Source organism: Mytilus galloprovincialis, chromosome 2, assembly GCF_965363235.1.
Source record: "Mytilus galloprovincialis chromosome 2, xbMytGall1.hap1.1, whole genome shotgun sequence".
Lineage (NCBI taxonomy): Eukaryota > Metazoa > Mollusca > Bivalvia > Mytilida > Mytilidae > Mytilus > Mytilus galloprovincialis.
The window spans coordinates 108,392,830-108,417,936 of record NC_134839.1 but is presented as its reverse complement, the minus strand read 5'-3'; the positions used below and the strand labels follow the sequence as shown (position 1 = coordinate 108,417,936).

The 25,107-nt window shown below is 32.2% G+C and overlaps 1 protein-coding gene and 1 pseudogene across 1 annotated transcript in view; one reads left to right on the top strand and one right to left on the bottom strand.

Annotated features, from left to right (window-relative positions):
* LOC143065322 (putative transporter HI_0519) overlaps nt 1-24,853 on the bottom strand; it is a 49,894-nt gene extending 25,041 nt beyond the window's left edge. Inside the window, exons 1-5 of the mRNA XM_076238829.1 lie at nt 24,697-24,853; nt 19,092-19,209; nt 18,092-18,471; nt 15,701-15,854; nt 14,505-14,699 (exon numbers count right to left, since the gene is read on the bottom strand). Coding sequence (XP_076094944.1) covers nt 14,505-14,699; nt 15,701-15,854; nt 18,092-18,471; nt 19,092-19,202 — 840 coding nt within the window. The 5' untranslated portion in view covers nt 19,203-19,209; nt 24,697-24,853. The remainder of the gene's footprint in view (nt 1-14,504; nt 14,700-15,700; nt 15,855-18,091; nt 18,472-19,091; nt 19,210-24,696) is intronic.
* LOC143061959 (uncharacterized) lies at nt 4,308-5,893 on the top strand (annotated as a pseudogene).
* Nucleotides 24,854-25,107: the final 254 nt, after the last annotated feature.

The window sequence follows — 25,107 nt, the reverse complement described above, 5'->3', positions numbered from 1 at the left end:
TATAATGTTCTATTTGTTCCTGCAAAACGTCAAAGACATCTAAGTCATACTTTCGGTGAAACACATTATTATCAGGGGCATATATATAGCACACAGATACAAATCTTTACTATCAAACATAATAACGTTGCTTATTTTTAACCATTTCATATTATTAGCACAACAATTCAAAACTTCAATATACGGATTTAACCATTTTCTATAGAAAACAATTACTCCTCCTCCGTTGCACTTTTCCCTATAAACAAACTTTTCATCATAACCACTTAATTCGAATTCCGTCGGGCATTTGACCCAGCACTCATTTAAGCATACGATATCACAATTTGTTATTTCCATTAAGAATTCTTTGTCTTTTAGTTTCCGCAACAGACCTTTAGAGATATTCCATGAGCACACATTTAATGAACAGTTATTACACTTATCACTCTCAACAGTAGTACAGCCATTCTCCGCAAACTCCTATTCCTGCCACAACTTTCCTTCAACGAACAATTTATCTCCTACTAAATATGCCTCTTTATTTTCTTTACGTTTTTCCTTCATAACCGGTATTATTTTTTTTCGTTTTAGTAACACCTCTGTCGGGAACTGAGGACTAATTCCAAAAACTTGTTAGTCTTAAGCGACCCGAAGCTTTTCGTACCATTTCTCGATCACCGAATTCAGCGAATTTTACCACTATTGGTCTCGGTTTTTCGGCATTCGTCTTCATCCTACCAAGTCTATAGGCTTTTTCGAGTTTTATGCGCGTTTTAGCGTCTTTAATGTTCAACCTTTGTTCGAGAAAATCTGTAATAATGTTAATGCAATTTTCCGGTACTTTTTTTCCGCCGTATTCGCCTCCTCGGGATCACCCTGTGCCCCGTTTATTCCGGTATACATTTCAGTAACTTCAATTTGTTCATCGATAGCAAAGAACAGAAGATTATTGCTAAAGTTTTGTTTTTCAACGTCGACAAGTCTATTTTTCACATTTAAGTTTACTGTTTTTGAGGTTTCTATGCTTTCAGACACTTCTTCAAGTTTCTTTTTGATAGCTTGGTGTTCATCCTTTATATCGGACATAAATTGGGCACTATGTTCAAGCGTGCTTATTCTGTCTTTGCAGGATTTCATATCAACATCAACTGCACTTAATTTCGATTCGTATTTGTTTAATCGCTCTTCAATAGAGTCTAACTTGTTAAGTTTTGTTTCCATCGAATCAACTTTTTTACATAATTCATTTAGTATCATCTCAATTCCGTTTGTTGCTAGATGAGGCCGCAATGGTGGGGGTGGCGGTGGTGGACTAGGGTATTGTTGAAACTGATAGGACTGGCCATGGTACTGGAAATTTGGAGTACTTGATTGAATGGGTGTGTAGTGACTAAATCCCTGATTGATTGAATTGTTCATGTTTGTATTTTGATCGTAATCAATAGTAGGTGAGTTGTTGTAAAGACACGAGAAGGCCTCGCTTAGTGTATCTGTTAAAAATACCTTGTTTTCGTCACCCTTTATGTCACCTGAACACCTTTTCTTCTTTCCTTTTGTAAACAAAGAACTATCACTTGTCGAGCCTTCAGATGAATTATTTCTTTTAGCCTTTTCCCTCTTTCGTTTTTTGTCCTGTTTGTCCTTTTTGATTTTTTTGTCAGTCTTTTTTGGCATTACTAATCACACATTTAAATCCAATAAAAATTAAGTAATGCTGAATATTTCACAAGTTTTACGCATTTTTATAACCACATGGTCTGACGATAATAAACATGTCTTCCTATGGTATGACCACATGGTCTGACGATTATAAACCTGTCTCCCAATGTTATGACGACATGGTCTAACAATTGTAAAACTTAATATTAAATTACATGTACAAAAAATTTATGTTTCAGAAGAAGTCGTTATTTTGATTGGATAACAACGCTTGTGCGTCATACTAAAATTCATCTTCATATCCCCATGAAGTTTAACATTCACGATGGCACATGCTATTGTGACAGTGAAAATTTAGGTGCAACTTCATGCCTCAACAGCTGCATTCAAACTTTAATAATTTAAAGAAATTTGTATTATTTGTTTCAAATTATTATGTTTTATATATGAACTTTTTAGTATGAAAATCTTTTATACAATATTTATGAATAAGTATAATTTAAAGTAAATTATATTATCTCATTACTTAATACTCATAGCCACGGAAATTAACATTTATAATCTTTAGTAAATTATCTAAAGACACAGGACAATAGATATAAATAAGTTTTATCTGGACAAAGTGATATTACGTAATCTTGGGTCATTTACTTATTTACGAATCCCAATAATCCGTTTTATGTCAAGAAAAGTTAAGGTGAGATTTTTGTTAGCGTCCCCCTATATGACAGTACTTTTTTCCTGGAATGTATCAAGCAGTTGCAGATTTCATTCGTGGTTGTGATTCTTGTCAGAGAGCAAAGCCACATGCTCATGCTAAAAGAGTTCCTTTAACTCCCATGCCTATTCTGGACACTTTCTCACGATGGCATATTGATCTAATTGGTCCGTTCAAAGAGACAAAATTGGGTCATAAATATATCCTTATTGTGGTTTGTGCTTTTAGTAAATGGACAGAGGCTTTTCCAGTTAGGTCAGAAACTGCTGCAGAAATTGCAGAGGTTCTTCACAAAGAAATCTTCTCTCGTTATGGAAGTTGTTCTAGCTTGGTCTCAGATCGTGGCCAAGGGTTCATGAGTAAACTTGTGGCAGCAGTTACACAAATTTACAATGTGAAACACTATTTCACAAGTTCTTACCGTCCACAGCCAAAAGATGTGCAACTGACAACCTTCAATACTCACAGGAGAGGCAAAAGTCACATTATGACAAGAATACTGCATAGGAAAAACAATGGTCCATTCTACATTGTTGCAAAAGGACCTAACCACACATTCAAGTTGCGTCGTTGTGAAGACAATAAGCTTTTAAAAAGCATGATCAATTCAAACAGATTGAAGAAATACATTCCCCCAGATCATCGCCCAGATCAAAACGCTCCTCCCCCAGATGAACCCCGCCCTGACCCCCGAAGGACAGAACAACCAAATTTTCAACAACAAGAGCCAAATCCAGATGCTAGTCAAAATAGTCAAACCAATATACAAGATAGTGATGAACCAGTTGAAGATAATTCAAAACAATTTTATGACATTGAAAAACTTCTACAACGTAGAAAGTACAAGGGTGAACCTAAGTTCTTAGTCAAGTGGGTTGGTTTCAAGGAAAAGACTTGGGAACCAGAACAGAATCTTCCCATTCAATTAGTTCGTCAATTCCTGGCGACCAAAACTCAAGGAGGTAAAAGAAGAAAAAGGCCCATTAGGGACGCTGGTCTACAGGACCCAACAGTTTAAAAGGTCATGTCAAAGTCAGACTTCTAGGTAAAATCAACTCATTCATTGAGTTCATTATAGACAAAATTGTTCAGTTCTTTCAATTCGGTCTTATTTTTCATAATGCATGCTTATGATAAATTCATATAAATTATGATAATACTCCATAGTAAAATTGTATTTCTCTAATGTACCCTAATTATCTACACATGGACTTGGCATAATTTAGACTCATCTACTCTAGATATTCTTCAATCTTTTGTTTCTGTGTGGTGTTTGTCAAAATTATGAGGTTTCTCATGTAAATAGTGCTACGAGGGAAGAGCTCTCCCTTAACCGACTCACACTACACATCTCTTTATGTTCTTTCTTTGTTTTCTTTAGGTGCTTTGAGTTATGCCACAGTTTTTCCTGGATTCTTTTGGTTGGCATATATGCCGTAAATGCAGATGGAGAAGTACAGATGCACCTCATCAACTATGGAGTAACTTTTGCTAAGGAAGCAAACATTGTTTTCTTTAGTGAAAACTGGCTTCACACTTTTTAGATACCTCTTCCACACAAGATATCGTCAGTCCAGTTCCCAAGATGTGATATAGTGCACCAGAATTGTCATATTCTCAATCAAGTTATTTCACAGCTATCAGCTGTCCGAACAGGAGTGACAGCAAATATTAATAACACTATAGATGTTATTCATAGATTAGTTAAGAAAGCAGATTTTAACTTAGATACCCGTTCCCAGAGTAGAAGTAAAAGAGGGCTTTTTGATTTATAGGATCTATTTCTCGTTCTTTATTCGGAACCGCTACAGTAAAAGATGCCCAAAAGCTAGCAAGACATATCAATATATTGGCTGAAAGAAACAATAAGTTCGCAAAAGTTATGTCACACCATGATGAAGAGTTATCATCATTCATGACAAATACTGGCAGTCGTTTCAGTAACATGATGCGTGGTATCCAAAATGTAACTTTCGAAACTGCAAAATTTGTTGCTCACTTTGAAGACGTTAGTCTTAAGTTATCCAACCTGTGTATTGATCAAATGAATGATAGTTCTGTAATTACAAAATATTTAGAGGAATTGAACATTGGAATTCATGAAATGGTGAAAGGAAAATTATCCCCCTTTCTTATTTCACCCAAAATACTAAATGATGCAATCAACCACATTAAACTTATTCTTAGTGACAAGTTTAAAGGTTTTTATCTACTAAACTCAGATCCTGCATATTATTACTCAGAATGTAACATGTTGTTTGCCAGAAAACATTCCACTTTATATGTAACCTTAAAGTTTCCTATATCTACTTTTGCTTTTCCACTGTACTATACAAGATAACTTCATATCCATTTCCTGTAAATGTTACAAGTACCCATGCAACTCAGGTATTAGATTTGCCAGAATATCTTGTTGTTACACATAATAATCAATATTATGCATCACTATCTTTTGATAAGTTGAGATCTTGTTCTGGAACAAACACATTATATTGTTCTCATAGTTTGCCTCTAGTGTCAGCTGTCAAAACTAATTGTATATGGTCATTATATTTCAACTCAAAATCCGATATTCACAAACAATTCGATTTTAGATTTCTGTTAAACGCAATACAACCTTCAATAGAACAAATTTTTGACAACACACTTTTAGTTTATAAAACAAACACACTCGCATTTGAGTGTCAGAACAAACACAGCATTGTAAAAGGCTGCAACTTTTGTTTCATTCACATGTTTTCGAACATTTTGGCACAGGATAAAATTTTACATCTTAGTTTAAAAAGAATTGCAAAGGCAACACAAAAAGAACGTACAGTATTCATATCACTGTCTGAACAGCTTCTTGATGGCAAAATTACAGTATACAATTCATGGCTTGATCTCAGTACAATTCTTGCTATTGCAGCATTAGGCCTGTCATCCATTTTAGCAATTGTATGCTTCACACTTGTCAACAAAGTTCGCTTACTCACAGCCACAGTACTTCTTTTACCAAAGATTCCACAGGCACAAAGTACATCAATCGCTTCAACAATTCCATCATTTATTTTCAAACAAATTTCAAAAACTACAACTCCAAGTGCCATTGAAAACATTTTTAACACTCAGTGCAATCCATGGCCTTTTGTTATATTATCCATAATAACTACACTTACATTGACAAGTTTTACATTCTATTTTTACAAAAGATCTACAAATAACAATCATACTCAAGTCGTCCTTGAAATCACAAATGGATTATCGTGCATCACCATACCATTAGTCAAGTTATCACTTTGTCCTACAGATTGGGACATAAAGGTACCAGATACAATTACCAATATGAGAATTTCTGGATTTTTCATTACAAGGTTACATGCAGACTGGCATGATTTTTGTATTCGTGGGACTAATACAAAACACGAAATTCCACTACCTCAATACATTTCAATCAACCCATACACTGCGAGAAAAATACGAAAAATATTAAATACACCATTCTTCTGCCATATCTTACTCACACACCACAACCATTTTATGATATTGAAATAAAAAAAAATTATGTAATCTTGTATGCAACAGAACAATGCCTTTTTGTATTTTCATGACTTATGATAAACTCTCAAAATAACTTGGGCAAAATGTCTTTCTTACAAAAAGGGGAAATATTTATTTTTACTTTTGGATTTATCTACAATTTTGTTTTTCTTCGGGGTCGAAGAAATTTTCGACCGGGTGGGATATATGTGACAGTGAAAATTTAGGTGCAACTTCATGCCTCAACAGCTGCATTCAAACTTTAATAATTTGTATTATTTGTTTCATATTATTATGTTTTATATATGAACTTTTTAGTATGAAAATCTTTTATACAATACTTATGAATTAGTATAATTTAAAGTAAATTATATTATCTCATTACTTAATACTCATAGCCACGGAAATTTACATTTATAATCTTTGGCAAATTATCTAAAGACACAGGACAATAGATATAAATAAGTTTTATCTGGACAAACTGATATTACGTAATCTTGGGTCATTTATTTATTTACGAATCCCAATAATCCGTTTTATGTCAAGAAAAGTTAAGGTGAGATTTTTGTTAGCGTCCCCCTATATGACAGGGGCCAGTCAAAGGATATTTTCTAATTAAACCTTTTGTTAGCTTTCAAAGTAAACCTTATCGAACCTCACCTGAAAACTAAGCAGGAAACTTTGTTAACAAGCGTCAGTGTTGGTCAGTTTCATTCCGACCAGCACTGAATAAAGTTGTATTCTTAAAAGCTTGTTTTCATTACAGGTGAGTGTTCAATAATTTTTAGTATTTTTCATATGATATTTTAGTTCATTCAAATACAAAGTTACTTAGATTCAAAATCATTAATTAAGCATTTTTATAAAGAATTAAGCCTTTGTTTTATTCAAATGTTTGGTCAAGTTACAAAGTCTTGGTGTCCATTCGTTGAAGTGTTTAAATGTCTTTTCTGGTTTCGGTCTCGGATGAATTCTCATCATTCTTAAGCCAGTTTACATGTTTTTACATTTTTATACTTAAATGCTGAGTCATTGTCAGACTATATATTTTTGTACTCTAAATCAAAAAGGTCTTAAGTATGAAGTCGAAATGTTTTGTATGCATGTCAAATAGGCATTGTCCAAAGTTTTAATATTTTTATGTATTAGCTTTGATCGTCAAAGAGTTTACTTTCTTAAGCGTCCATGATGCGCAAAGTAAATAGTCACTCTCAAAAGAGTCGAGTCAGTCTAGTTTGATTTTGTAAATATGTTTATTGTTTTCATAGATGTTATTAATTTTGAGAAATTAATAGACACTGTTGAGAAAAGAGTTTAAATTTACTCATTCAGTAGAAGTATTACGCATCAAAATTTATGTCCAATGTAAATACGTTATTTTGATATATTACGCTTTCTTTTGTAATGTCTGTGCGACACATATCAAGACTATTTTCTTAGTCTGTATTAATTTCATAATTATACTCAGTTAATTGAATCATGGCACGTCATAGTGTATGTTTACCTTTTTGGTCTTTAGTTGTAGCATATTGAATTATCTCCCATTATTGGAAACCGCATTCTTCGCGACAAAAACAAAGCAAAATATAGCAAGTTCCTTTTATTCTAATTGCTTACAAGGCAATGTCATTGAATAGTATGCCCTATGCATTTTATTACAATTTATTGTGTGTTTTAAAGTCTGGTTAATTGTTTTGAAAAGAGACATTGCAACATATGTTTTATCTAAGCACTCCATAACATTCAGGCATCATTATTCTAATAGTAGATTATGTGAGCTAGTTTTTCCCCTTCTTGGTTAAAGTGAACATGTTTTGGGGTGTTTTTATTATTTTACAGTGGGGTAACTGATGATTGGTTAATTAAAGACAAGATGTTTATATATGATGTTATGTATGTTTATATGTCAATTATTATGTATTGTTTATGCAGTTTCATTCCGACCAGCACTGAATAAAGTTGTATTCTTAAAAGCTTGTTTTCATTACAGTCTCGCAAGCAGCAGAACATCAGCAAACATACAAACAAGAACATCATCACTGCATTCAGTTGTCATAACCACCAGAACACACCCAAAACCTCGTTCACAGCATCACAAAATAGTGCAGGTTATTTTATGAAATAAATGATAAAAAATCGATTTTGCATTAGCACAGCGAAAAAATGTAATTATAAGTATTGAATGCTTCTTTTAAGTAATTTCATAGTGTTGTAAAAGCGTAGACCGTGTGCAATTTTTTAGAATAATAATGTACTTTTACAATTAGTTTACAAAAAAAGTGCATTCTTAAATGGCTTTTTTCAAACACTGCTGATTTCAATTACGTTTTAGAATGTCACTTCATGAAATCTGTTAAGGAGTGTTATCTAAAATTTTCTCAAACAAACCCAAATAATTAAAACAATTCACTCGAAACATGAGCTTCTATAATACTTACTTTTATTATTTTTGTGATCTATATCGTATAAATAAGATATTAAAAATACGTGAATCATAAGAAATAAACAATCAGTAAACAAAACAGGGTACATTGTATTGATTGACAAATATTATATTTTCAATACGATGCAATATCTTTTTTTTTTTTTCTTATAAAATTTCATTTCTATCATGGCACAAATCTTTAAACTTGTAGTATATAGTCTATGTATATGAACCTCATTTTCATTTCGCTAAATGATTCTTTAAATCGTTTCTAGGTTTTTCCCATATTCTGACAATAGAGATATCCAATTTAAATTATTAACTTCACAGTGACTCACACAGATTATGAAAGTAACAAATTAAGTACTTACTTGTTATCTAATCGATAAAAATTTCATGTAAACATTTTTTTTAATTATATGGATATATTTTGTATTTACCAGCTTTAATTTTTAAAGTTTATTTGCATTGTGGTAAACGAGAGTTACTTTATATTGTGCAGCTGTAACCTATTTTACATTAAACAAAATAAACTCTTTATTAAAAGATTGGAATATGCCGATGTCTGCACTGTTCTAACTAATAATTTTCAACATCATACCCTTTTAGCGAAAATGAGGTTCATATACATAGAATATGAATAAAATGGTCTCTGGAGGGGAGTTGTCTCATTGACAATAATACAACACCTTCTTATTTTCATATCGATTATTGTAGTTTTTATGCCCCACCTACGATAGTAGAGGGGCATTATGTTTTCTGGTCTGTGCGTCCGTTCGTTCGTCCGTCCGTTCGTTCGTCCGTTCGTTCGTTCGTCCGTCTGTCCCGCTTCAGGTTAAAGTTTTTGGTCGAGGTAGTTTTTGATGAAGTTGAAGTCCTTGGTACACTTGTTCCCTATGATATGATCTTTCTAATTTTAATGCCAAATTAGAGATTTTACCCCAATTTCACGGTCCACTGAACATAGAAAATGATAGTGCGAGTGGGGCATTCGTGTACTGAGGACACATTCTTGTTTGGTAATATATTACGATAAAAAAGATTAAAAGGGCACTAGCTACAAGATATATAAAACACTAAAGTCAGATTTTTTTTGTTCAATCAATAATGAAAGTGAAATATTGAAATAATAATTCGCTTTTAGCAGCCAAAATGGTTCAATTTGTCAAATTAAGCGAAAAAACATTGATAATTACTCATTCACTTGCAAGTGAATAAGTCGACCTCATTAAATTCGTATTCATGTGAACTTCAATTTAACCCCTTGCTAGAGATTGACAACGCATGCATTGTACGTGTACTGGTTATTTAAAGAAAAAGAATGTCAACAATGAAAGTGAAACTACGGTAAATTATTTGATTACTGATTCGATCCATATAAAATCATTCTTATACGGTAAAAAACAATGAGAAACATATATTTTTAATCTATAAAATAAACTCAAACAGACCTTAAAAAAAATCCAATTGCACGTGTTGGTTTAATGTATTCATATCTTTATTCATGTTTACATCGCTTATATGTTCATCTGAGGTCAAATCGATAGTTAATTAGATGGCGTCTGGACTAAAATACACACGAAACGAATCTACATATTATCTACCCCCATGCTCTGTAAACTGTTTATTTTAGACTTTTGGTAGTTTGGATAAATGTTTTACATTATTATAAATCAAATATGAGAATTCGAGTCAAATCGGTGACAACGAATTTGACAGCTAGTGCCCCTTTTAAGATAATCAAATATGCAAATTGTTAATTTTTAGATAAATTTTTTTTAAACTTAAAATATATATTTTATTCTTTTTTATTTATTTCCATACTTTTTTAACAACATTCATTTCAGACTTTTATTTTTTCTTCAAGTATAATTGCTTTTAAATGCATAAACATGTTTTAACTTTTTTATGATAATTTTGTGAATTTTACCGTGAAACTATATTAATATGTACATAACATTACTATAACTAGTAATAAGTATTATAAACACTTTTTCTGAAAATAATAAACTTAGAACTGATTGTATAAACATGTTGATATTGTAGGTGTGTGTGTGAAACACATTTAAAGTATGATGACGTTTTACATGTAAATAGTTATAACTGGATTGGTCAAAATAGAAAACATCTACATAAAAAAGCCAAGACTGGTTTTGGTGGGGTAGGACTTCTTGTTAAAAAATCTTTTGAGGGCATTTTGTGGGTCTTTTTCAAACATAAAAATTCAGACTTTAGATTTAATGTATGTGTACCATATTTGCCTCCGGAAAACTCAACCCGGCAGGTTGATAAAGATGTATTTTTGACACACTAATTACACAGGTGTATGAGCATCAAAGTTTTGGTCCCTTTTTCATTTGTGGAGATTTTAATAGTAGATGTGGAGATGAAAACGATTATATTGTTGGTGTTGATGATCTATGTCCAAGAGATGTAGTTGAGTTTGATAAAAATGTAATTCTTATAGTTACACATTTATTGATTTTTTAATTAGCGTGAACTGTTGTATACTTAACGGTAGAAACTTTGTTAACAATGATTATACATTTGTATCAACAAAAGGCTGTTCAGTGGTAGACTATTGTATTGTACCATATGATTATTTACATTTATTTAGCAATTTTGCGATGACAAGAGCCAATGACCTGGTGACCTTGGCGGGCTATGATTTATCAGGTGTGGATTTAAAGTTGATTTCTGATCATTCATTGATTAAATTGAATTTTGATCTGGGCTCATTTATTTTAGTAGAATTGCTAAAAAAAGAAGAATTAGAACTGTCTAGTTTTAATAAATATGATTGTAAAAACATACCAACGGATTTTATGAATACCGATTATATATATTTAGAAATTAAATCTTTTATAGAAAAGTTTGATATGATTAAACAAGAACAAAGTTGTGTAAATGATATATTTTCATCGTTTTGTAAAACTGTAGAAGGTGAAATGAATGACAAACTAACATGTAACACTGTATGTATAGGTGGTAGTAGTCGTACAAACAAGAAACATAAAATCAAAAAACCTTGGTGGAATGATGATTTAAACAAATTATGGGTTGATATGTGCAAGGCCGAAAAAACGTGGAATTAATTTAATAATAGTTCACGTGCTTCTGAATTGAAGTCGGTTAATGTACAGAAGAGAAAATATTTTGACAGGGAGGTTAAAAAATGTAAGCGAAAGTATTGGTTTAGTATGTAGCAGGACCTGTTGTTGGAATCAAAAAGAAAACAACAGCAGTTCTGGGAAAAAAAATGGTAAAATTGGGGTAGCGGAAAACCGGAAGTCAGTAATTCCCATGGAGGTCATAGACCAAGATGGGAATGTTAATTCAACACTGACAGATGTTTTAGATAAATGGAAGTCGGAATATAGTAATTTGTTAAATCAAAAGATTTCAACCAAGGTTTCTGAAACGCAAAATCATGCATATACGAAAAATACTTTTAATGACTTTTTATTGACGGAACCATTTATTTGATTTTTGCTTTAGGTTCCAAAAAACGACAGAATTATGGAACAAAATTATTATCGATCCTATACCTAAAGCAAACATGACAGATCCGCGCGACCCCTTGTCTTACAGAGGAATTGCATTAGCTTGTGTTTCCAATAAGCTTTATTGTAATATTTTAAACGAAAGGCTTACGGAAAGGATAGATGACAATAACATATTAGTCGACGAACAAAATGGTTTCCGTCAAAATCGAAGCACTATAGACCAATTGTCTTCTCTTACAAACACAATTGAAGTCAGAAAGAAGCTTCGTAAATCTACTTTTTGTGCGTTTATTGATTTTAAAAAGGCATATGATACCATCAATAGAAATATACTATGGTCCAAGTTGAATGTAATGGGTGCGGCTGAAAATTTTTGTGCTGCTATACAGTCTATTTATTCAAATGTATTATGTTCAGTACGATTAAACGGCCATTTATCAGAATGGTTTAATGTTAACATTGGTCTTAAACAAGGATGTCCATTGTCTCCCTTGTTATTCAATTGATATATTAATGACTTAGTTTCATTCTTGAAATCATATGAGTGTGGTATTGATATTGATGATGAAAAAGTTTGTATTTTGCTTTATGCTGATGATGTGGTTTTACTTGCAAACGACGAAAAAGCATTACAAATTCTGTTAAATGCATTAGATATATGGTGTGGAGATAATTGTAAGACCATTAATTCCAAAAAGTGTAAAATTGTGCATTTTAGAACACCTTCTGTTAATAAGTCACATGTTGAATTTAAATGTTGGGATGATATCATTGATTCTACTACTTATACATATTTAGGTTTAGTTTTAAGTGATTTTTTTAGATTATAATGTAACGGTTAACGCTGTTGCAGCTTCTGCAAATAGAGCACTTGGCCTTTTTATAGCTAATGAAAATCTTACGTTGTGTTACTCATAATGTCTTTTCAAAATTATATGAGAGTTTGGTGCTTCCAATTGTTGAATATGGTGCTGGTATTTGAGGTTGCAAAAAATTTTCTTTTATAAATGCCATCCATAATAGAGCTAGTAGATTTTTTCTTCGAGTGGGTAAATATACTCCGAATGCTGCAGTTGCAGAGGATATGGGGTGGATACCTATCTTTCAAAAACAATGGCAATGCTTGATTCGACTATGGTGCCGTTTGAACAATACGAGTTCTGATCGTTTAAACAGAAAAATTTTCATATGGGCAGACATTATGAGTAAAAAACATAAGTGTATAAAAAATTGGAATTTTCATGAAAGGAAAAAAAATTCTGAGTATAATGCAGAACATTTGTGTATAATTACAGATTATGTTGATAGTACCTCAGTTGTCAATACTGTTATGTCTAAAATGTATAGTAAATATGTCGAACAGTGGCAAGGCAATTTACAATCAGAGAAAGCTTTATCTGGTAAAGGTGGTAACAAACTTCGTACATATAAATTATTTAAGAACAGTTTTAAAACGGAAACTTATTGTAAAATTCCAATGCCATTTTTAAAAAGGAGTTCTTTTGCCAAATTTCGATTTGGTGTATAGCACCACTAAGAATAGAAACGGGGAGATTTGAAAAAATAATTTTTAAAGATCGAGTCTGTGATAATTGTAAGAATATTTTAGAAGATGAAGCCCATGTTATTTTATCGTGTCCTTTATATGACGATTTTAGAAAAAAAATTATTTGATGAAGCAACAAATTTTAATAGTGATTTTATGTCTTTGATGATGAACAGAAATTAGTGTTTTTATTTACAGATAATAATATGATTCGTAGCTGTGCCAAAGCCTGTAATCTTATATTAAATAGACGTAGAAATGTTTTATACTGTAAATAATGTTAATGTCAATATGTTTTTTAATAGATGAATGCTGTATATAATTTTTAATGTTATAGTCTCTTGTAATTCTGTACAGAATGGCTCCTTTTTTATATTTATATATTTTTACATTTAATGTAATGTTGTATTATATATTATTGAGAGATGAGACTTAAATAAAATATTGAATTAAAATTGTGTTAAGTGTCTCATAAGTCAAATTTATGACTGGGTATTGATTGTTTTATTGAATACTGTGATAGTAATAATTGTCAATCAATATGTGACACTATAATAAAATAAATATTTATTAATTTATTTGTGCTTAATCGGATAGTAAAATGCAGAATGGAAATGGGGAATGTGTCAAAGAGACAACAACTCGACCATAGAAGAACAGACAACAGCAGAAGGTCAGGTCTTCAATGCAGCGATGTATAGAAAGGTATATAATATGAAACTAAGAGATCGGCGCAAACCCCTTGCTCTAAGTTTCATATTATATACCTTTCTATGCACTAACCGACACTACCAGCTGGATGTCGAACTCTGAAAACTGATACCAAATGTGTTAACGACCCCCTGATCTTAAATTTGATTAAACAAGAATGTGTCCAAAGTACACGATGCCCCACTCGCACTATCATTTTCTATGTTACCGTGAGATTGGGTAAAAAAGTTATATGGCGTAAAAATTAGAAAGATCATATCATAAGGAACATGTGTACTAAGTTTCAAGTTGATTGGACTTCAGCTTCATCAAAAAATACCTTGACCAAAAACTTTAACCTGAAGCGGGACAGACGGACGCACAGACCAAAAAACATAATGCCCTCTACTATCGTAGGTGGGGCATAAAAAGTATGATGTTCTGTTATTTATAACTTACTGCCATTGCAAAGAAATGGTTTCTAAATGTATCGTCACCAAAGACAAAACCAGCACCGGCGTCTGTATGTGCCAGGAACTCTGTTACACGATCTCCGCACCACTGAAATATGTCGTTTCCAATTGGCCACTTGATTATTGCTAATGCAAAGTAGAACTGTATTTCAAGTCCCCAGAAAACAGGACGCCAATTCACCTGGAATACAAAAATAAAAAGATGTGGTATGATGGTCAATAAGATAAAAAGAAAATCAATACAATCATGTCATGAAATAGAAGTTCCTTCAAAATATAAGTTTCAAATGAAAAAAAAAACATTCTCCACTAGAATAAATTATACCTAACGGAACAAATGGTGTATATTATTTGTTCCAATGGAACAGATATTATGTCATCGTTGATAGCCGAGTTTCTAGTTGAAATTCTGTTAGGAGGAACAAATATACGTCGACTATTGGACCATAAGCGTATGTGTAACATAAAATAATCCCCCGTCCCCAAGTGAAACTGTGTTTCCTATAGTTCTGGACAATATTTTTACTTTCATGAGACAATATTTCGTGACGCTCCATCTATGAAATATTGTCTCATTATACCTTGGATAACCTCCCTTCCCCATGTTTGTGTATATATATAAAATTTTATATGAAAATATATTCTTCTCTAGGCATTATCTCATATATAGAGGCAACATTCAATCATACCAAGTCATGAAATATCGGTCACAATATTTTGCTTTAGTTACCTATGGCGTTGAAGGGTGTCATAAATAATGCCTTTCTAAAAATGAAATGTTGACGTCATATACAAAATCTTATTAGAGGCGGATTTAGGGGGGGGGGGCCTTTTCGGGAAAAAATTTGGTTGCTTATATAGGGAATCATTGAAGCGTGACTGGAGCGGGCCCCCTCTTAGGTCAGTCAGTGGGCCCCCACTTATGAAAATTTCTGGATCCGCCACTGCTAATGGTAACCATTATAACATGATTAATGAAATAAAGTGAATTTGATTCCTCCAAAAGTTATAATCATTGCTAAAAGATTAGAACTTTATTAACTTTATTAACACTCGAGACAGTTTACACTGACTGTACCAAGAGGCAGACAAATATTACAAATAATAATTTAAAATGTTGAACAAGACAAGGAGGTTGATTGGATTATATGAAGTTGCCTAAGCTGAAATGTGTGTATTTACCCGAGCTGGATTGTGTGAAGTAACGTAGAAAACAACAACAAAACAAAAAACTCCAAGGAGTGATATTAGATTGTCTACTTCCTTCAGTATAACCTCTACGATAATGACAGCAATGTTACCACCAATAGCCAGGATTATGAAACATATGTGTATTCTGCAAAAAAATGTTAAATATAAATAAATAAAACAATTAATAACAGTTAAAGTTTAAATAATACCAAATAAACGGCTGTTCAATTCATTATAATTTCAATGAAAGCACAGATGTATTTTTCAAATTTATCATTTAAATGTTTACAGTGTTAATTAATAATTGTACATATCTAAGCAGACCAATCAATCACTTTAAAAGTTTTATAGATATTGTGATAACTTTTTATTTCTCATACCAAGGATTCGTATAACTATACAAATCCTTGCTCATACTAAGTATTTCATTTATACAAATTTGTGTGTTAAAAGAGAATATGAAAATATACATTTATCTATTTACCTATTTTTATGTAATAAAAAATTTGCCATAGAATGTGTTTGACTATAGTGTTTGATGTGTGTCATAATTTTGCATTTAAAACACTTCATTATCTGTTTGATGTATAGATATCCAGAGGGGACCATGCAAATTTTTTACCCAGTTCCATTTGTATAATTATAGATTATCGTTGATGGCCACAGACCACAATTAATTTCTCTATTAGTTCTTTATAACTTTTTGTCTCATTAAAAAAATTGGACCTAATCTTTTTGTCAAATTTTTTGTGTGTGTAATGTATAGTACTAGTCCAAAAACATATCCAAAATTCAGAAAGATTGCTCTGATGTAACTTACAAATTTAGCCAATACACATCCATACCCCTATGGACAAGTCAAGAGATGTTCCGAAAACAGAAAATATTACCTTTTTGCACTTGACCTAATCACTCTTTCCATATTAAAATCAGTTAAAATACCTTCAACAAAAAGTTATTTCACCTCTCTTCTTTCATTTCCACCCCATAAAAACTAACAAATGAATGAAAAAGGCAAAGAAAAAAAATAAAGAAAAAATACACTATAATTAAGGGGAACTATATTCGTGAACAACGAAAAGCGGGGTCATTAATTGTGGTCTTGGGCCTGATCATCTCAACGAGATTGAGATGACCAATGATAATCTGTTTATAGCTATTTTAATTTCGTTAGCAACGCCACGTGCATGCTTAGTTTCTAGCGATAATTTTTTTTATCTCAAGCGAGTTGCATGATATGAAATATTATCACAAAAAAAGAGCAAAGGAAAAATGCACAAAATAGAGATAAACTTTATTTATTCAGGTTAGGTGAAGGTTTGCGCTTATATAAAACGGAGTATATATCTCCCAATTGGTACGATATTCCCATGCTTGAATTTCCTATCATCATTTCCTATAGATAGGGGTTGCTGCTCACAAGAAAGCTATTAAACCAAAAGTTCCAAATGGTGAAATTGAAGTCATCACTTTGTAAATTTTACGGACGCCATCACGAGTTTGTTGACTGTATAGAATAAAATTGAGAATGGAAATGGGGAATGTGTCAAAGAGACAACAACCCGACCAAATAAAAAACAACAGCAGAGGGTCACCAACAGGTCTTCAATGTAGCGAGAAATTCCCGCACCCGGAGGCGTCCTTCAGCTGGCCCCTAAACAAATATATACTAGTTCAGTGATAATGAACGCCATACTAATTTCCAAATTGTACACAAGAAACTAAAATTAAAATAATACAAGACTAACAAAGGCCAGAGGCTCCTGACTTGGGACAGTCGCAAAAAATAACTGTTTCACAGATGATATCAGATATATTCCTTAGATCGTAACTACGATCCCCTTCCCTTTTCATGAATGTGACCTACCGGATTAAACTATTTTCCGGGTTTGTAAAAACATGAGTATCACGACGGGTGCCACATGTGGAGCAGGATCTGTTTACCCTTCCAAAGCATCTGAGATCACCCCCAGTTTTGATGGGGTCTTTAGTTTTCTATGTTGTGTCTTGTGTACTATTATTTGTCTGTTTGTCTTTTTTTAATTTTTAGCCATGGCTTTGTCAGTTTGTTTTCGTTCTATCAGTTTGGCTGTACCTCTGACATCTTTCGCCCCTCCTTTAAATCCGATGTATTTGTTTGCGACTGTCCTAAGTTATAGACCTGTTGTTCAGTGAATATGTGTCGTTTGTTTGTGTGGTTCATAAGTGTCTCATTTCTCGTTTTGTCTATAGATTAGACGGCTCCATGTTGAAGGCCATACATTTATGCATTGTGACTTGGATGGAGAGTTGTACCATGTACACTTTTACCGGCACATCTTTTTTTTTTCTAGTTATAGACTTGCAACAATACTAATATTCATAACCTTAGAATGTACTTACATGAAACCATATTTTCCCATAAAATTCTCAAATTCCCGTTCGAAGCTGGTGAAATCAAGTTTAACAAATGTAGTCAGTAGTTTAAATGATATCCCAGCCACCAGTAATATTGTTATAACGATTAATCGGATAGATCCTTCCTCAGTTATTTTATCATTATCAGTGAGGTGGTACATACAATAAATAAAATAACCAAAGTATGCTAATAATAGCACCAAATATATTGTATACCACACGATATTGCTATATTCTTTGTAAAAATCAGCGACAATATTCTGGATGAATCCAACAGCGTTTGAGCAAGCGTTGCCTTCAAATTCATCGTCATCGTGTTCACCATCGATGTCTGTCTTAGGTTCTGATTTTTTGTCAAGGTTTTGCTGAATAAAAGGAAACAAATATCAACCAGATGTAATTTGATATATCAATTAATCCAAATATCTGTATATAGTTTACGGCCATGTCGTTGTCAGTTTATTTTCGATTTATGAGTTTGACTGTCCCTCTGGTATCTTTCGTACCTCTTTTACGGGGATTACTATTCATAAAATTTATAAAATTATAGCAGCGAGCCCCTGTGTCAATTTTTTTGTGGCGAGTGAGCAGAGGAGCTACCAACAAGTTATCATGGTGTCGATCGGTAGATATATTACCACATACACGAAGCCAACCCAATTTATATGTTTATCTTATAATTTTTGGTTTTCTCCTAGACAGATTTACGATTGTTTTTACTTACGAAAGTAAGCTTGATTAACTTTTTCAAGCAAAGCTGACCTTTTATTGTTTACACTGCTCTAAAGTTTTGTTGTTCTGCTTTTTATAGCGCATTTTATTTCACAATGTAAGCTGGATTCTCTCATTAGCTTATGAAAAATCTAATTCACTGCTTTGTCTGCCTATCAATAACATAATCAGCTGTCTAAAACTTTTGCGTTGAGTAGTCCTATAAAACTATTGACATTGGCACTAAGCCTTAATCATGATACTTAAGACAAACCTCTGATCCTTCATATGCCTTATTCATGTAAGCTTCACCAGATCCATTTTTGATTTGGTTATCAGGATCTATAACGTGCACATGACGTAGTTGTATGCCGTCTTTGTCCATAATCTATCTGCAAGTTAATACATAAAGTTTTAGAAAATCTAGCGAATGAATGTTTGGCCCAAAGCATATTTGATGAATCAAAATTATAAAAGTCTCTTTGAAGTATTCATGTTTGTTGCTCTCATATATAAATGAATACTAAAATTATTAAATATTAAAGAAGAAAGAATTTTCAAATTTATCATTTTTGACATACACCTTGTTTTCGAAAAGTTTTTTGCGCATAGCAGCACACTCTTCAAAGATATTCATATTTTTAGTGGTTTATGAAATATTTGCCTTTTTTCTAAAACCGTTGCAGATGTGATTCAAACTTTCGACGAAATTTTTCAGAAGCTATTCGAGAAATCATTTCAATTTGAAAACTCATTCAAGATGTTTATATTTGACTCATTTATGACTTCAATGTTGTTTGCAGCTATAGTATATGGCTGGTTATTTTAACGGTTTTCAGTATTTTAATTTCTAGAATAATTCTCAAGATTTTAGACAAAAATCTTACACTTCTACAAGGATTCGTCTGATAATTTGGAGAAATTTTAGACAATTACTTTAATCTTATCCAAGTGTTCTTTTTTTTAAATTAAAATTTAGATGAAATTGATACAGCTGTTTCAGAAGAAAGGTTCAAAAGGATTTGGACGACCAGCGACGACGGAAGCAGGGTGAAGGCAATATCTTACATGACAAAAATGTTGCAGATGAGCAGAAAACTAATTCATCAAAATAATTTGTTTTACATAGTCAGATTGTAAGTAAATGTAAACAAAACACTGGATAAAAATATATACTCAATTTAGTTTTGAACAATGCATGTTTAACAGAAATATTATATGTTATATCAGATTTCTGATCTACGTTACTTCATCATTGTAATACAATGATTGTATGCACTATTTCCGACTGTGTTCTGCAAAAAATAGTCATGCAAGAGAATATAATATTTTAAAGGTATTTGTTAATGTCGCATATGATTGCTTTAAAACTGTTTTTATTAAAAGAAGATAGGTATGCTATTTAAAAATAAATGCCTTATTTACTCTTACAAATATGCAAATAAAAATTCTGTGTTTATAACATCAATTAACTTAGTATTTAGATCAGTGAAACATAACAATCCACAATATAGTTTCAGACCACTTTATTTGTTTACCTCGAATTGAGATATTTTCAGCATTAAACACTGTTCTCTGATTTAAAGTTATAATTGTTTGTCCTGTTCAGAACTCAGCAACAACATTTTGTTTAATATAAAAAAAAAGAAGAAGATGTAGTATGATTGCCAATGAGACAACTCTCCACAAGAGACCAAAATGACACAGAAATTAACCGGTCACAATAGGTCACCGTCCTACCTTCAACAATGAGCAAAGCCCGTACCGCATAGTCAGTTATAAAAGGCCCCAAAATGAATGAAAAAAACAAAACAAATATGCAACACATGAACAAACGACAACCACGGAATTACAGGCTCCTGACTTGGGACAGGCACATACATACGTAATGTGGCGGGATTAAACATGTTGGCGGGATCCCAACCCTCCCCTAATCATGGACAGTGGTATAACAGTACAACATAAGAACGAACTATAAATTTAAGTTGAGTTGGAAAATTTCTCATAGTTGCAAAAGGAACCAGTTTTCCCTGGCCTCCCTTCTGAGTGTTGGTTTTCGTTTATCTGTGATGCCTAGAGAACAACTGTCAAAAGTCTTGTTTGAGACTATCTGTGTCACATTTTTTGCGCGATATGGGACTTAAGCTTCAATCCACAGTGAACTGTCCATAGCTTTATGTTTGAAAAGTAAAACTGTGATCTAGCATTGTTACCTTTATTATACTCATGGCAGTCATATTTCAATGAAGTTTTTATTGTGAGTCCCACTTACCGGTGATTGCAATGATAAAGTTGTTTGTGTCTCATAAATGACGTACATTAGATTGTGTTCATATGTTGAATGTACAGATGCACGTTTTTAATACACTTACTTAAAAAATCAAACTGGATATATTTAATACTGTTTATCATTTTATTCTATTTTTAATTTTAGACCTCTTCTTTCTCCCAGCTTGTGGAGTGTTTTTTATAGCAGTCCTCAATACATCCATAAACACTTGTATAACGATGTAAATCATAGTGTAGATGTGGGTTTATTTGCAAACAAATACATCTTCTCTTATTTATTTAGAGATATTTCACCTGAAGACGATACATTTTCTTTAGAAGATTATGTAAATTTCAAACTTGATACACCGTACATGGTGGTTTATAACAAAGTATAGGTGTTATAATGATATGCTTGTGTGATTCGATGGCCATTTAACTCTTTAATGGAACATTTCATGTCAAAACAGTCACATTATATCTTATTATGTTCAATTGTCTACCTATCTCAAAGATATATTTAACTTTAATGTTTTTGGGTCATTTTATCCCCACATTTATTTACATTATAGTAAAATGAAGAATTGAAATGGGAAATTTGTCAAAGAGACAACAACCCGACCAACGAGCAAAAACAGAAAAAGTCCACCATTGTGTTTGTTTATTGTTTATTTAACCTTAAATGTCAAAAAGATCGGACAGTTTCGAAAAAAGTAAACAAATTTAAACCTAACCTACAAAGTATTATTTTCATTTTAAAGACGGTTTTAACGACGACTGAACGAATAACTACTTTATGTATTGTCCGATTTAATGGTCACGTACATACAAAAGAAAAGGATAGAAAATTGAAATAGTCATTTTCGACAATTTTGAACTTCGATGATGATTCAACACATTAAAGAAAAAAATGTATAACCCAACTTTTCAGAATTAATAACCCGTTAAGTTTGAAAAGACTGAAGTACACTTTTTACAACTGTTTTATTACTTGGCAAATAAACTCATCATAAATACCAGGATTACAATTTTATATTTACGCAAGACGCGCGAATTAAAAAATGTTTAAAAGGCCAACCTAAAGTACGAAGTTGAAGAGCATTGAGAACCAAAAATGTGGACGTCAATGAAATGGAAAAGATACAAGAGTCTGAATTTCTTAACTGAACATGTTGAAAACTATGCAAAAAAAGGGGGGCGAAAGATACCAGAAGAACAGTCAAACTCGTAAATGCCATGGCTTAAAAATGGAAAGCTATTTAAACTCATTATTTAGTGGCATTTTTGTATGTCATGTAATGAAGATAATTTGTTTACTGTTTATTCATTATCTGTGGAAGTTTTTGAAACAGAAACGTCATAAAATAGTTACTATTTCTCCCTTTTAAAGGTTACCAAGAGCCAATTATAATGAAGTTTACGTGGTAAATTCGTGATTCTAATATGAATTTATTCTTTGGCTTTGGGTACACTTGGCGACCGTGAAATACCTGCAACGATACTTGAGTATGGATATAAAAAAGAAGATGTGGCACAATTGCCAATGAGACGACTCTCCACTAGAGACCAATTGACATAGACAATTACTACTATAATTCACCGTTCGATCTTCAACAATGAGCAACATCCATACCGTATAGTCGGCTGTAAAAAGTCCCGATATGACAAATGTAGAACAATTCAAACGAAAAAAACTGATTTATGTAAAATAAACAAAACAGTGAACGATCGAAATACAAATATGATATATATCAACAAACGACAACCTCTGCATAACAGGCTCCTGACTTGAGACAGGCACATTCAGAATGTGGCAATGTTCTCAGAAAAGAAAAAAATCATAACACTGCTATGAGCGTCACTGATGAGTCTTATGAAGACGAAACACGCATCTGACGTACTAAATTATAATCCTGGTACATTTGATAACTAACTATAATAATCTCATTGCCATTTTAGTAAGTGTATCCAGCATTCTCATATCTTTTTTTTATTACACTTGGACTGATGCTTTATATGATAATGAGCTACACCAAAAAGATAAGCTATACTATTGAATTATATTGTTACCAATACGCATTTGATTAATTGAGATGTTTTCTGTTTGATGAGATTGTCTGGAAGTATTGAGTAGAGGGTAGAAAAAGTCAAAACTGTCAACCGAATTAAAAAAAAAAGACCACGAAAAGGAAGTTATCATCAAAAACATTTAAAGTGTTTATAACACGCCAAAATATTTAGTTCCATTATTGTCATTTGTTTTATTGCAAAAAATACATCTTTACAGTTATTTCCATGTAGTCGGGGAACTACTTAGAATGATATAAAGATAAAGGCGGTCTTGAGCGATGCTGAGATTTCCCGTACTTACGTGACAAAAATAGGAGAAATATCTTAACTTCTATGTTTCACGATCTGATGTGATGATATCATTGGAAAGACTATCGAATAGTTGAGTCAAGACAATTGTAATTGAAACAATTGAAACAAGACAAACACGTGAAAATTTAACAAACATCGTGCACATGGACATATGCAATTGGTATTAACACATCCCGATCAACCAATAAAAAGGGAGTTGTGATATGCTAGCCAATGAGACATAAACATAAGTCACCGAACGATCTCCAGCGATGACCTGGTAAAAGCACCAAAAAAAGAAGCTCTGTAACCTTTCAATTACATTTTAATGCTACACTTTTAAACAGTACAATACGAATAAGAAATTTCAATTTTAATTGCTAAACGTTGTCATGAAAAGCACTTGCAGATGCTACATTTTAATGGGATATAATTATATCAATTAAAAATTTAAGAACCACTCCAAGTAACATCTATTTAGTTTGCGTGTAATTAAACAGTTATGCTTTTCTCGGCCATATTTAAAATACATGAATGTGGTCTTGTAGAAATATAAAGTAAGTTAAATACACATTCGTGTATAAAAAGAAGTTATAAATTATATCAAGTGAGATTACATAAACCGTTATAAATTATAACCATATATACGCTTCAATAAATCTGTACACATACACTGACATGTATTCCAAATTTGACTTTCTTAACACGTAAATCAAATCTTTTTCTAAAGATGGGAGGGTCGAATTCAGAAAAAAGCTCACTACACACCTTTTCAGCATGAAAACAGTTTCATATAACATTCCCCATTTCCATTCTCAATTTTAGAATGATAAATACGCACTGAAATATTATATTTACAGTGGTTAAGACGAATAAATATTGATGAAGCCCTTCAAAGACCCAAATCAACACACACTGTATCGAAAGGTAGTTCAATATACTGTTCAATATTAGTGTTGGTTTCTGTAATTAAAAAAGGTGCTCACAGTAGCAAAAAAGAAATGATTTTTTTAAAAGGAATCTGTTATGATTTTATTTGTACGTCCACAATTTTGCGAACAGAGGTTGTAACCAATCAGTGGGGACGCGATTAGTTTTGTCGTCTGTGTTTGTCGTGTTGTTTTGTTAGATCATAATATAGAAGCAATATAAGAATTGCAATTATAGGAATGAAGAATTTGTATATGTAGAATTAGAATATGCATATTCATAAATGAACATTTCATTAGACGGATAAAGTATCAGCTTACCTTTATTTTCCCTGATCACAGGTGAATGTGTATTTCTTGTTTTTGAATGAACGTTTAATTTTACTTTTGGTGACTACTCAACCTTTCAGTAAATCTCCATCGATAGTAATTATAATACCTGTAAAACAACTTAAGTGGGAACAGTAGTGTACTATTCTGTAACACACCTCATGTCAGGATTGTGTACAGTTAATTGATGTAAATAAATGTATCATAGTTTTTTTTATGAATAGTATATTATAGTAAATAAGGCGCATATCACTACACCCACTCAAGGGGCAAGGGGGTCCCAATAACAGCAAAACAGCAAATTGATTTGGCTCATAACAGATAACAAGGAATTAAAATGGACAAAAACAGGTAACAGGAAATGAAATATTAAAATAATTCGGTCTTTGAAAAATCAGTATT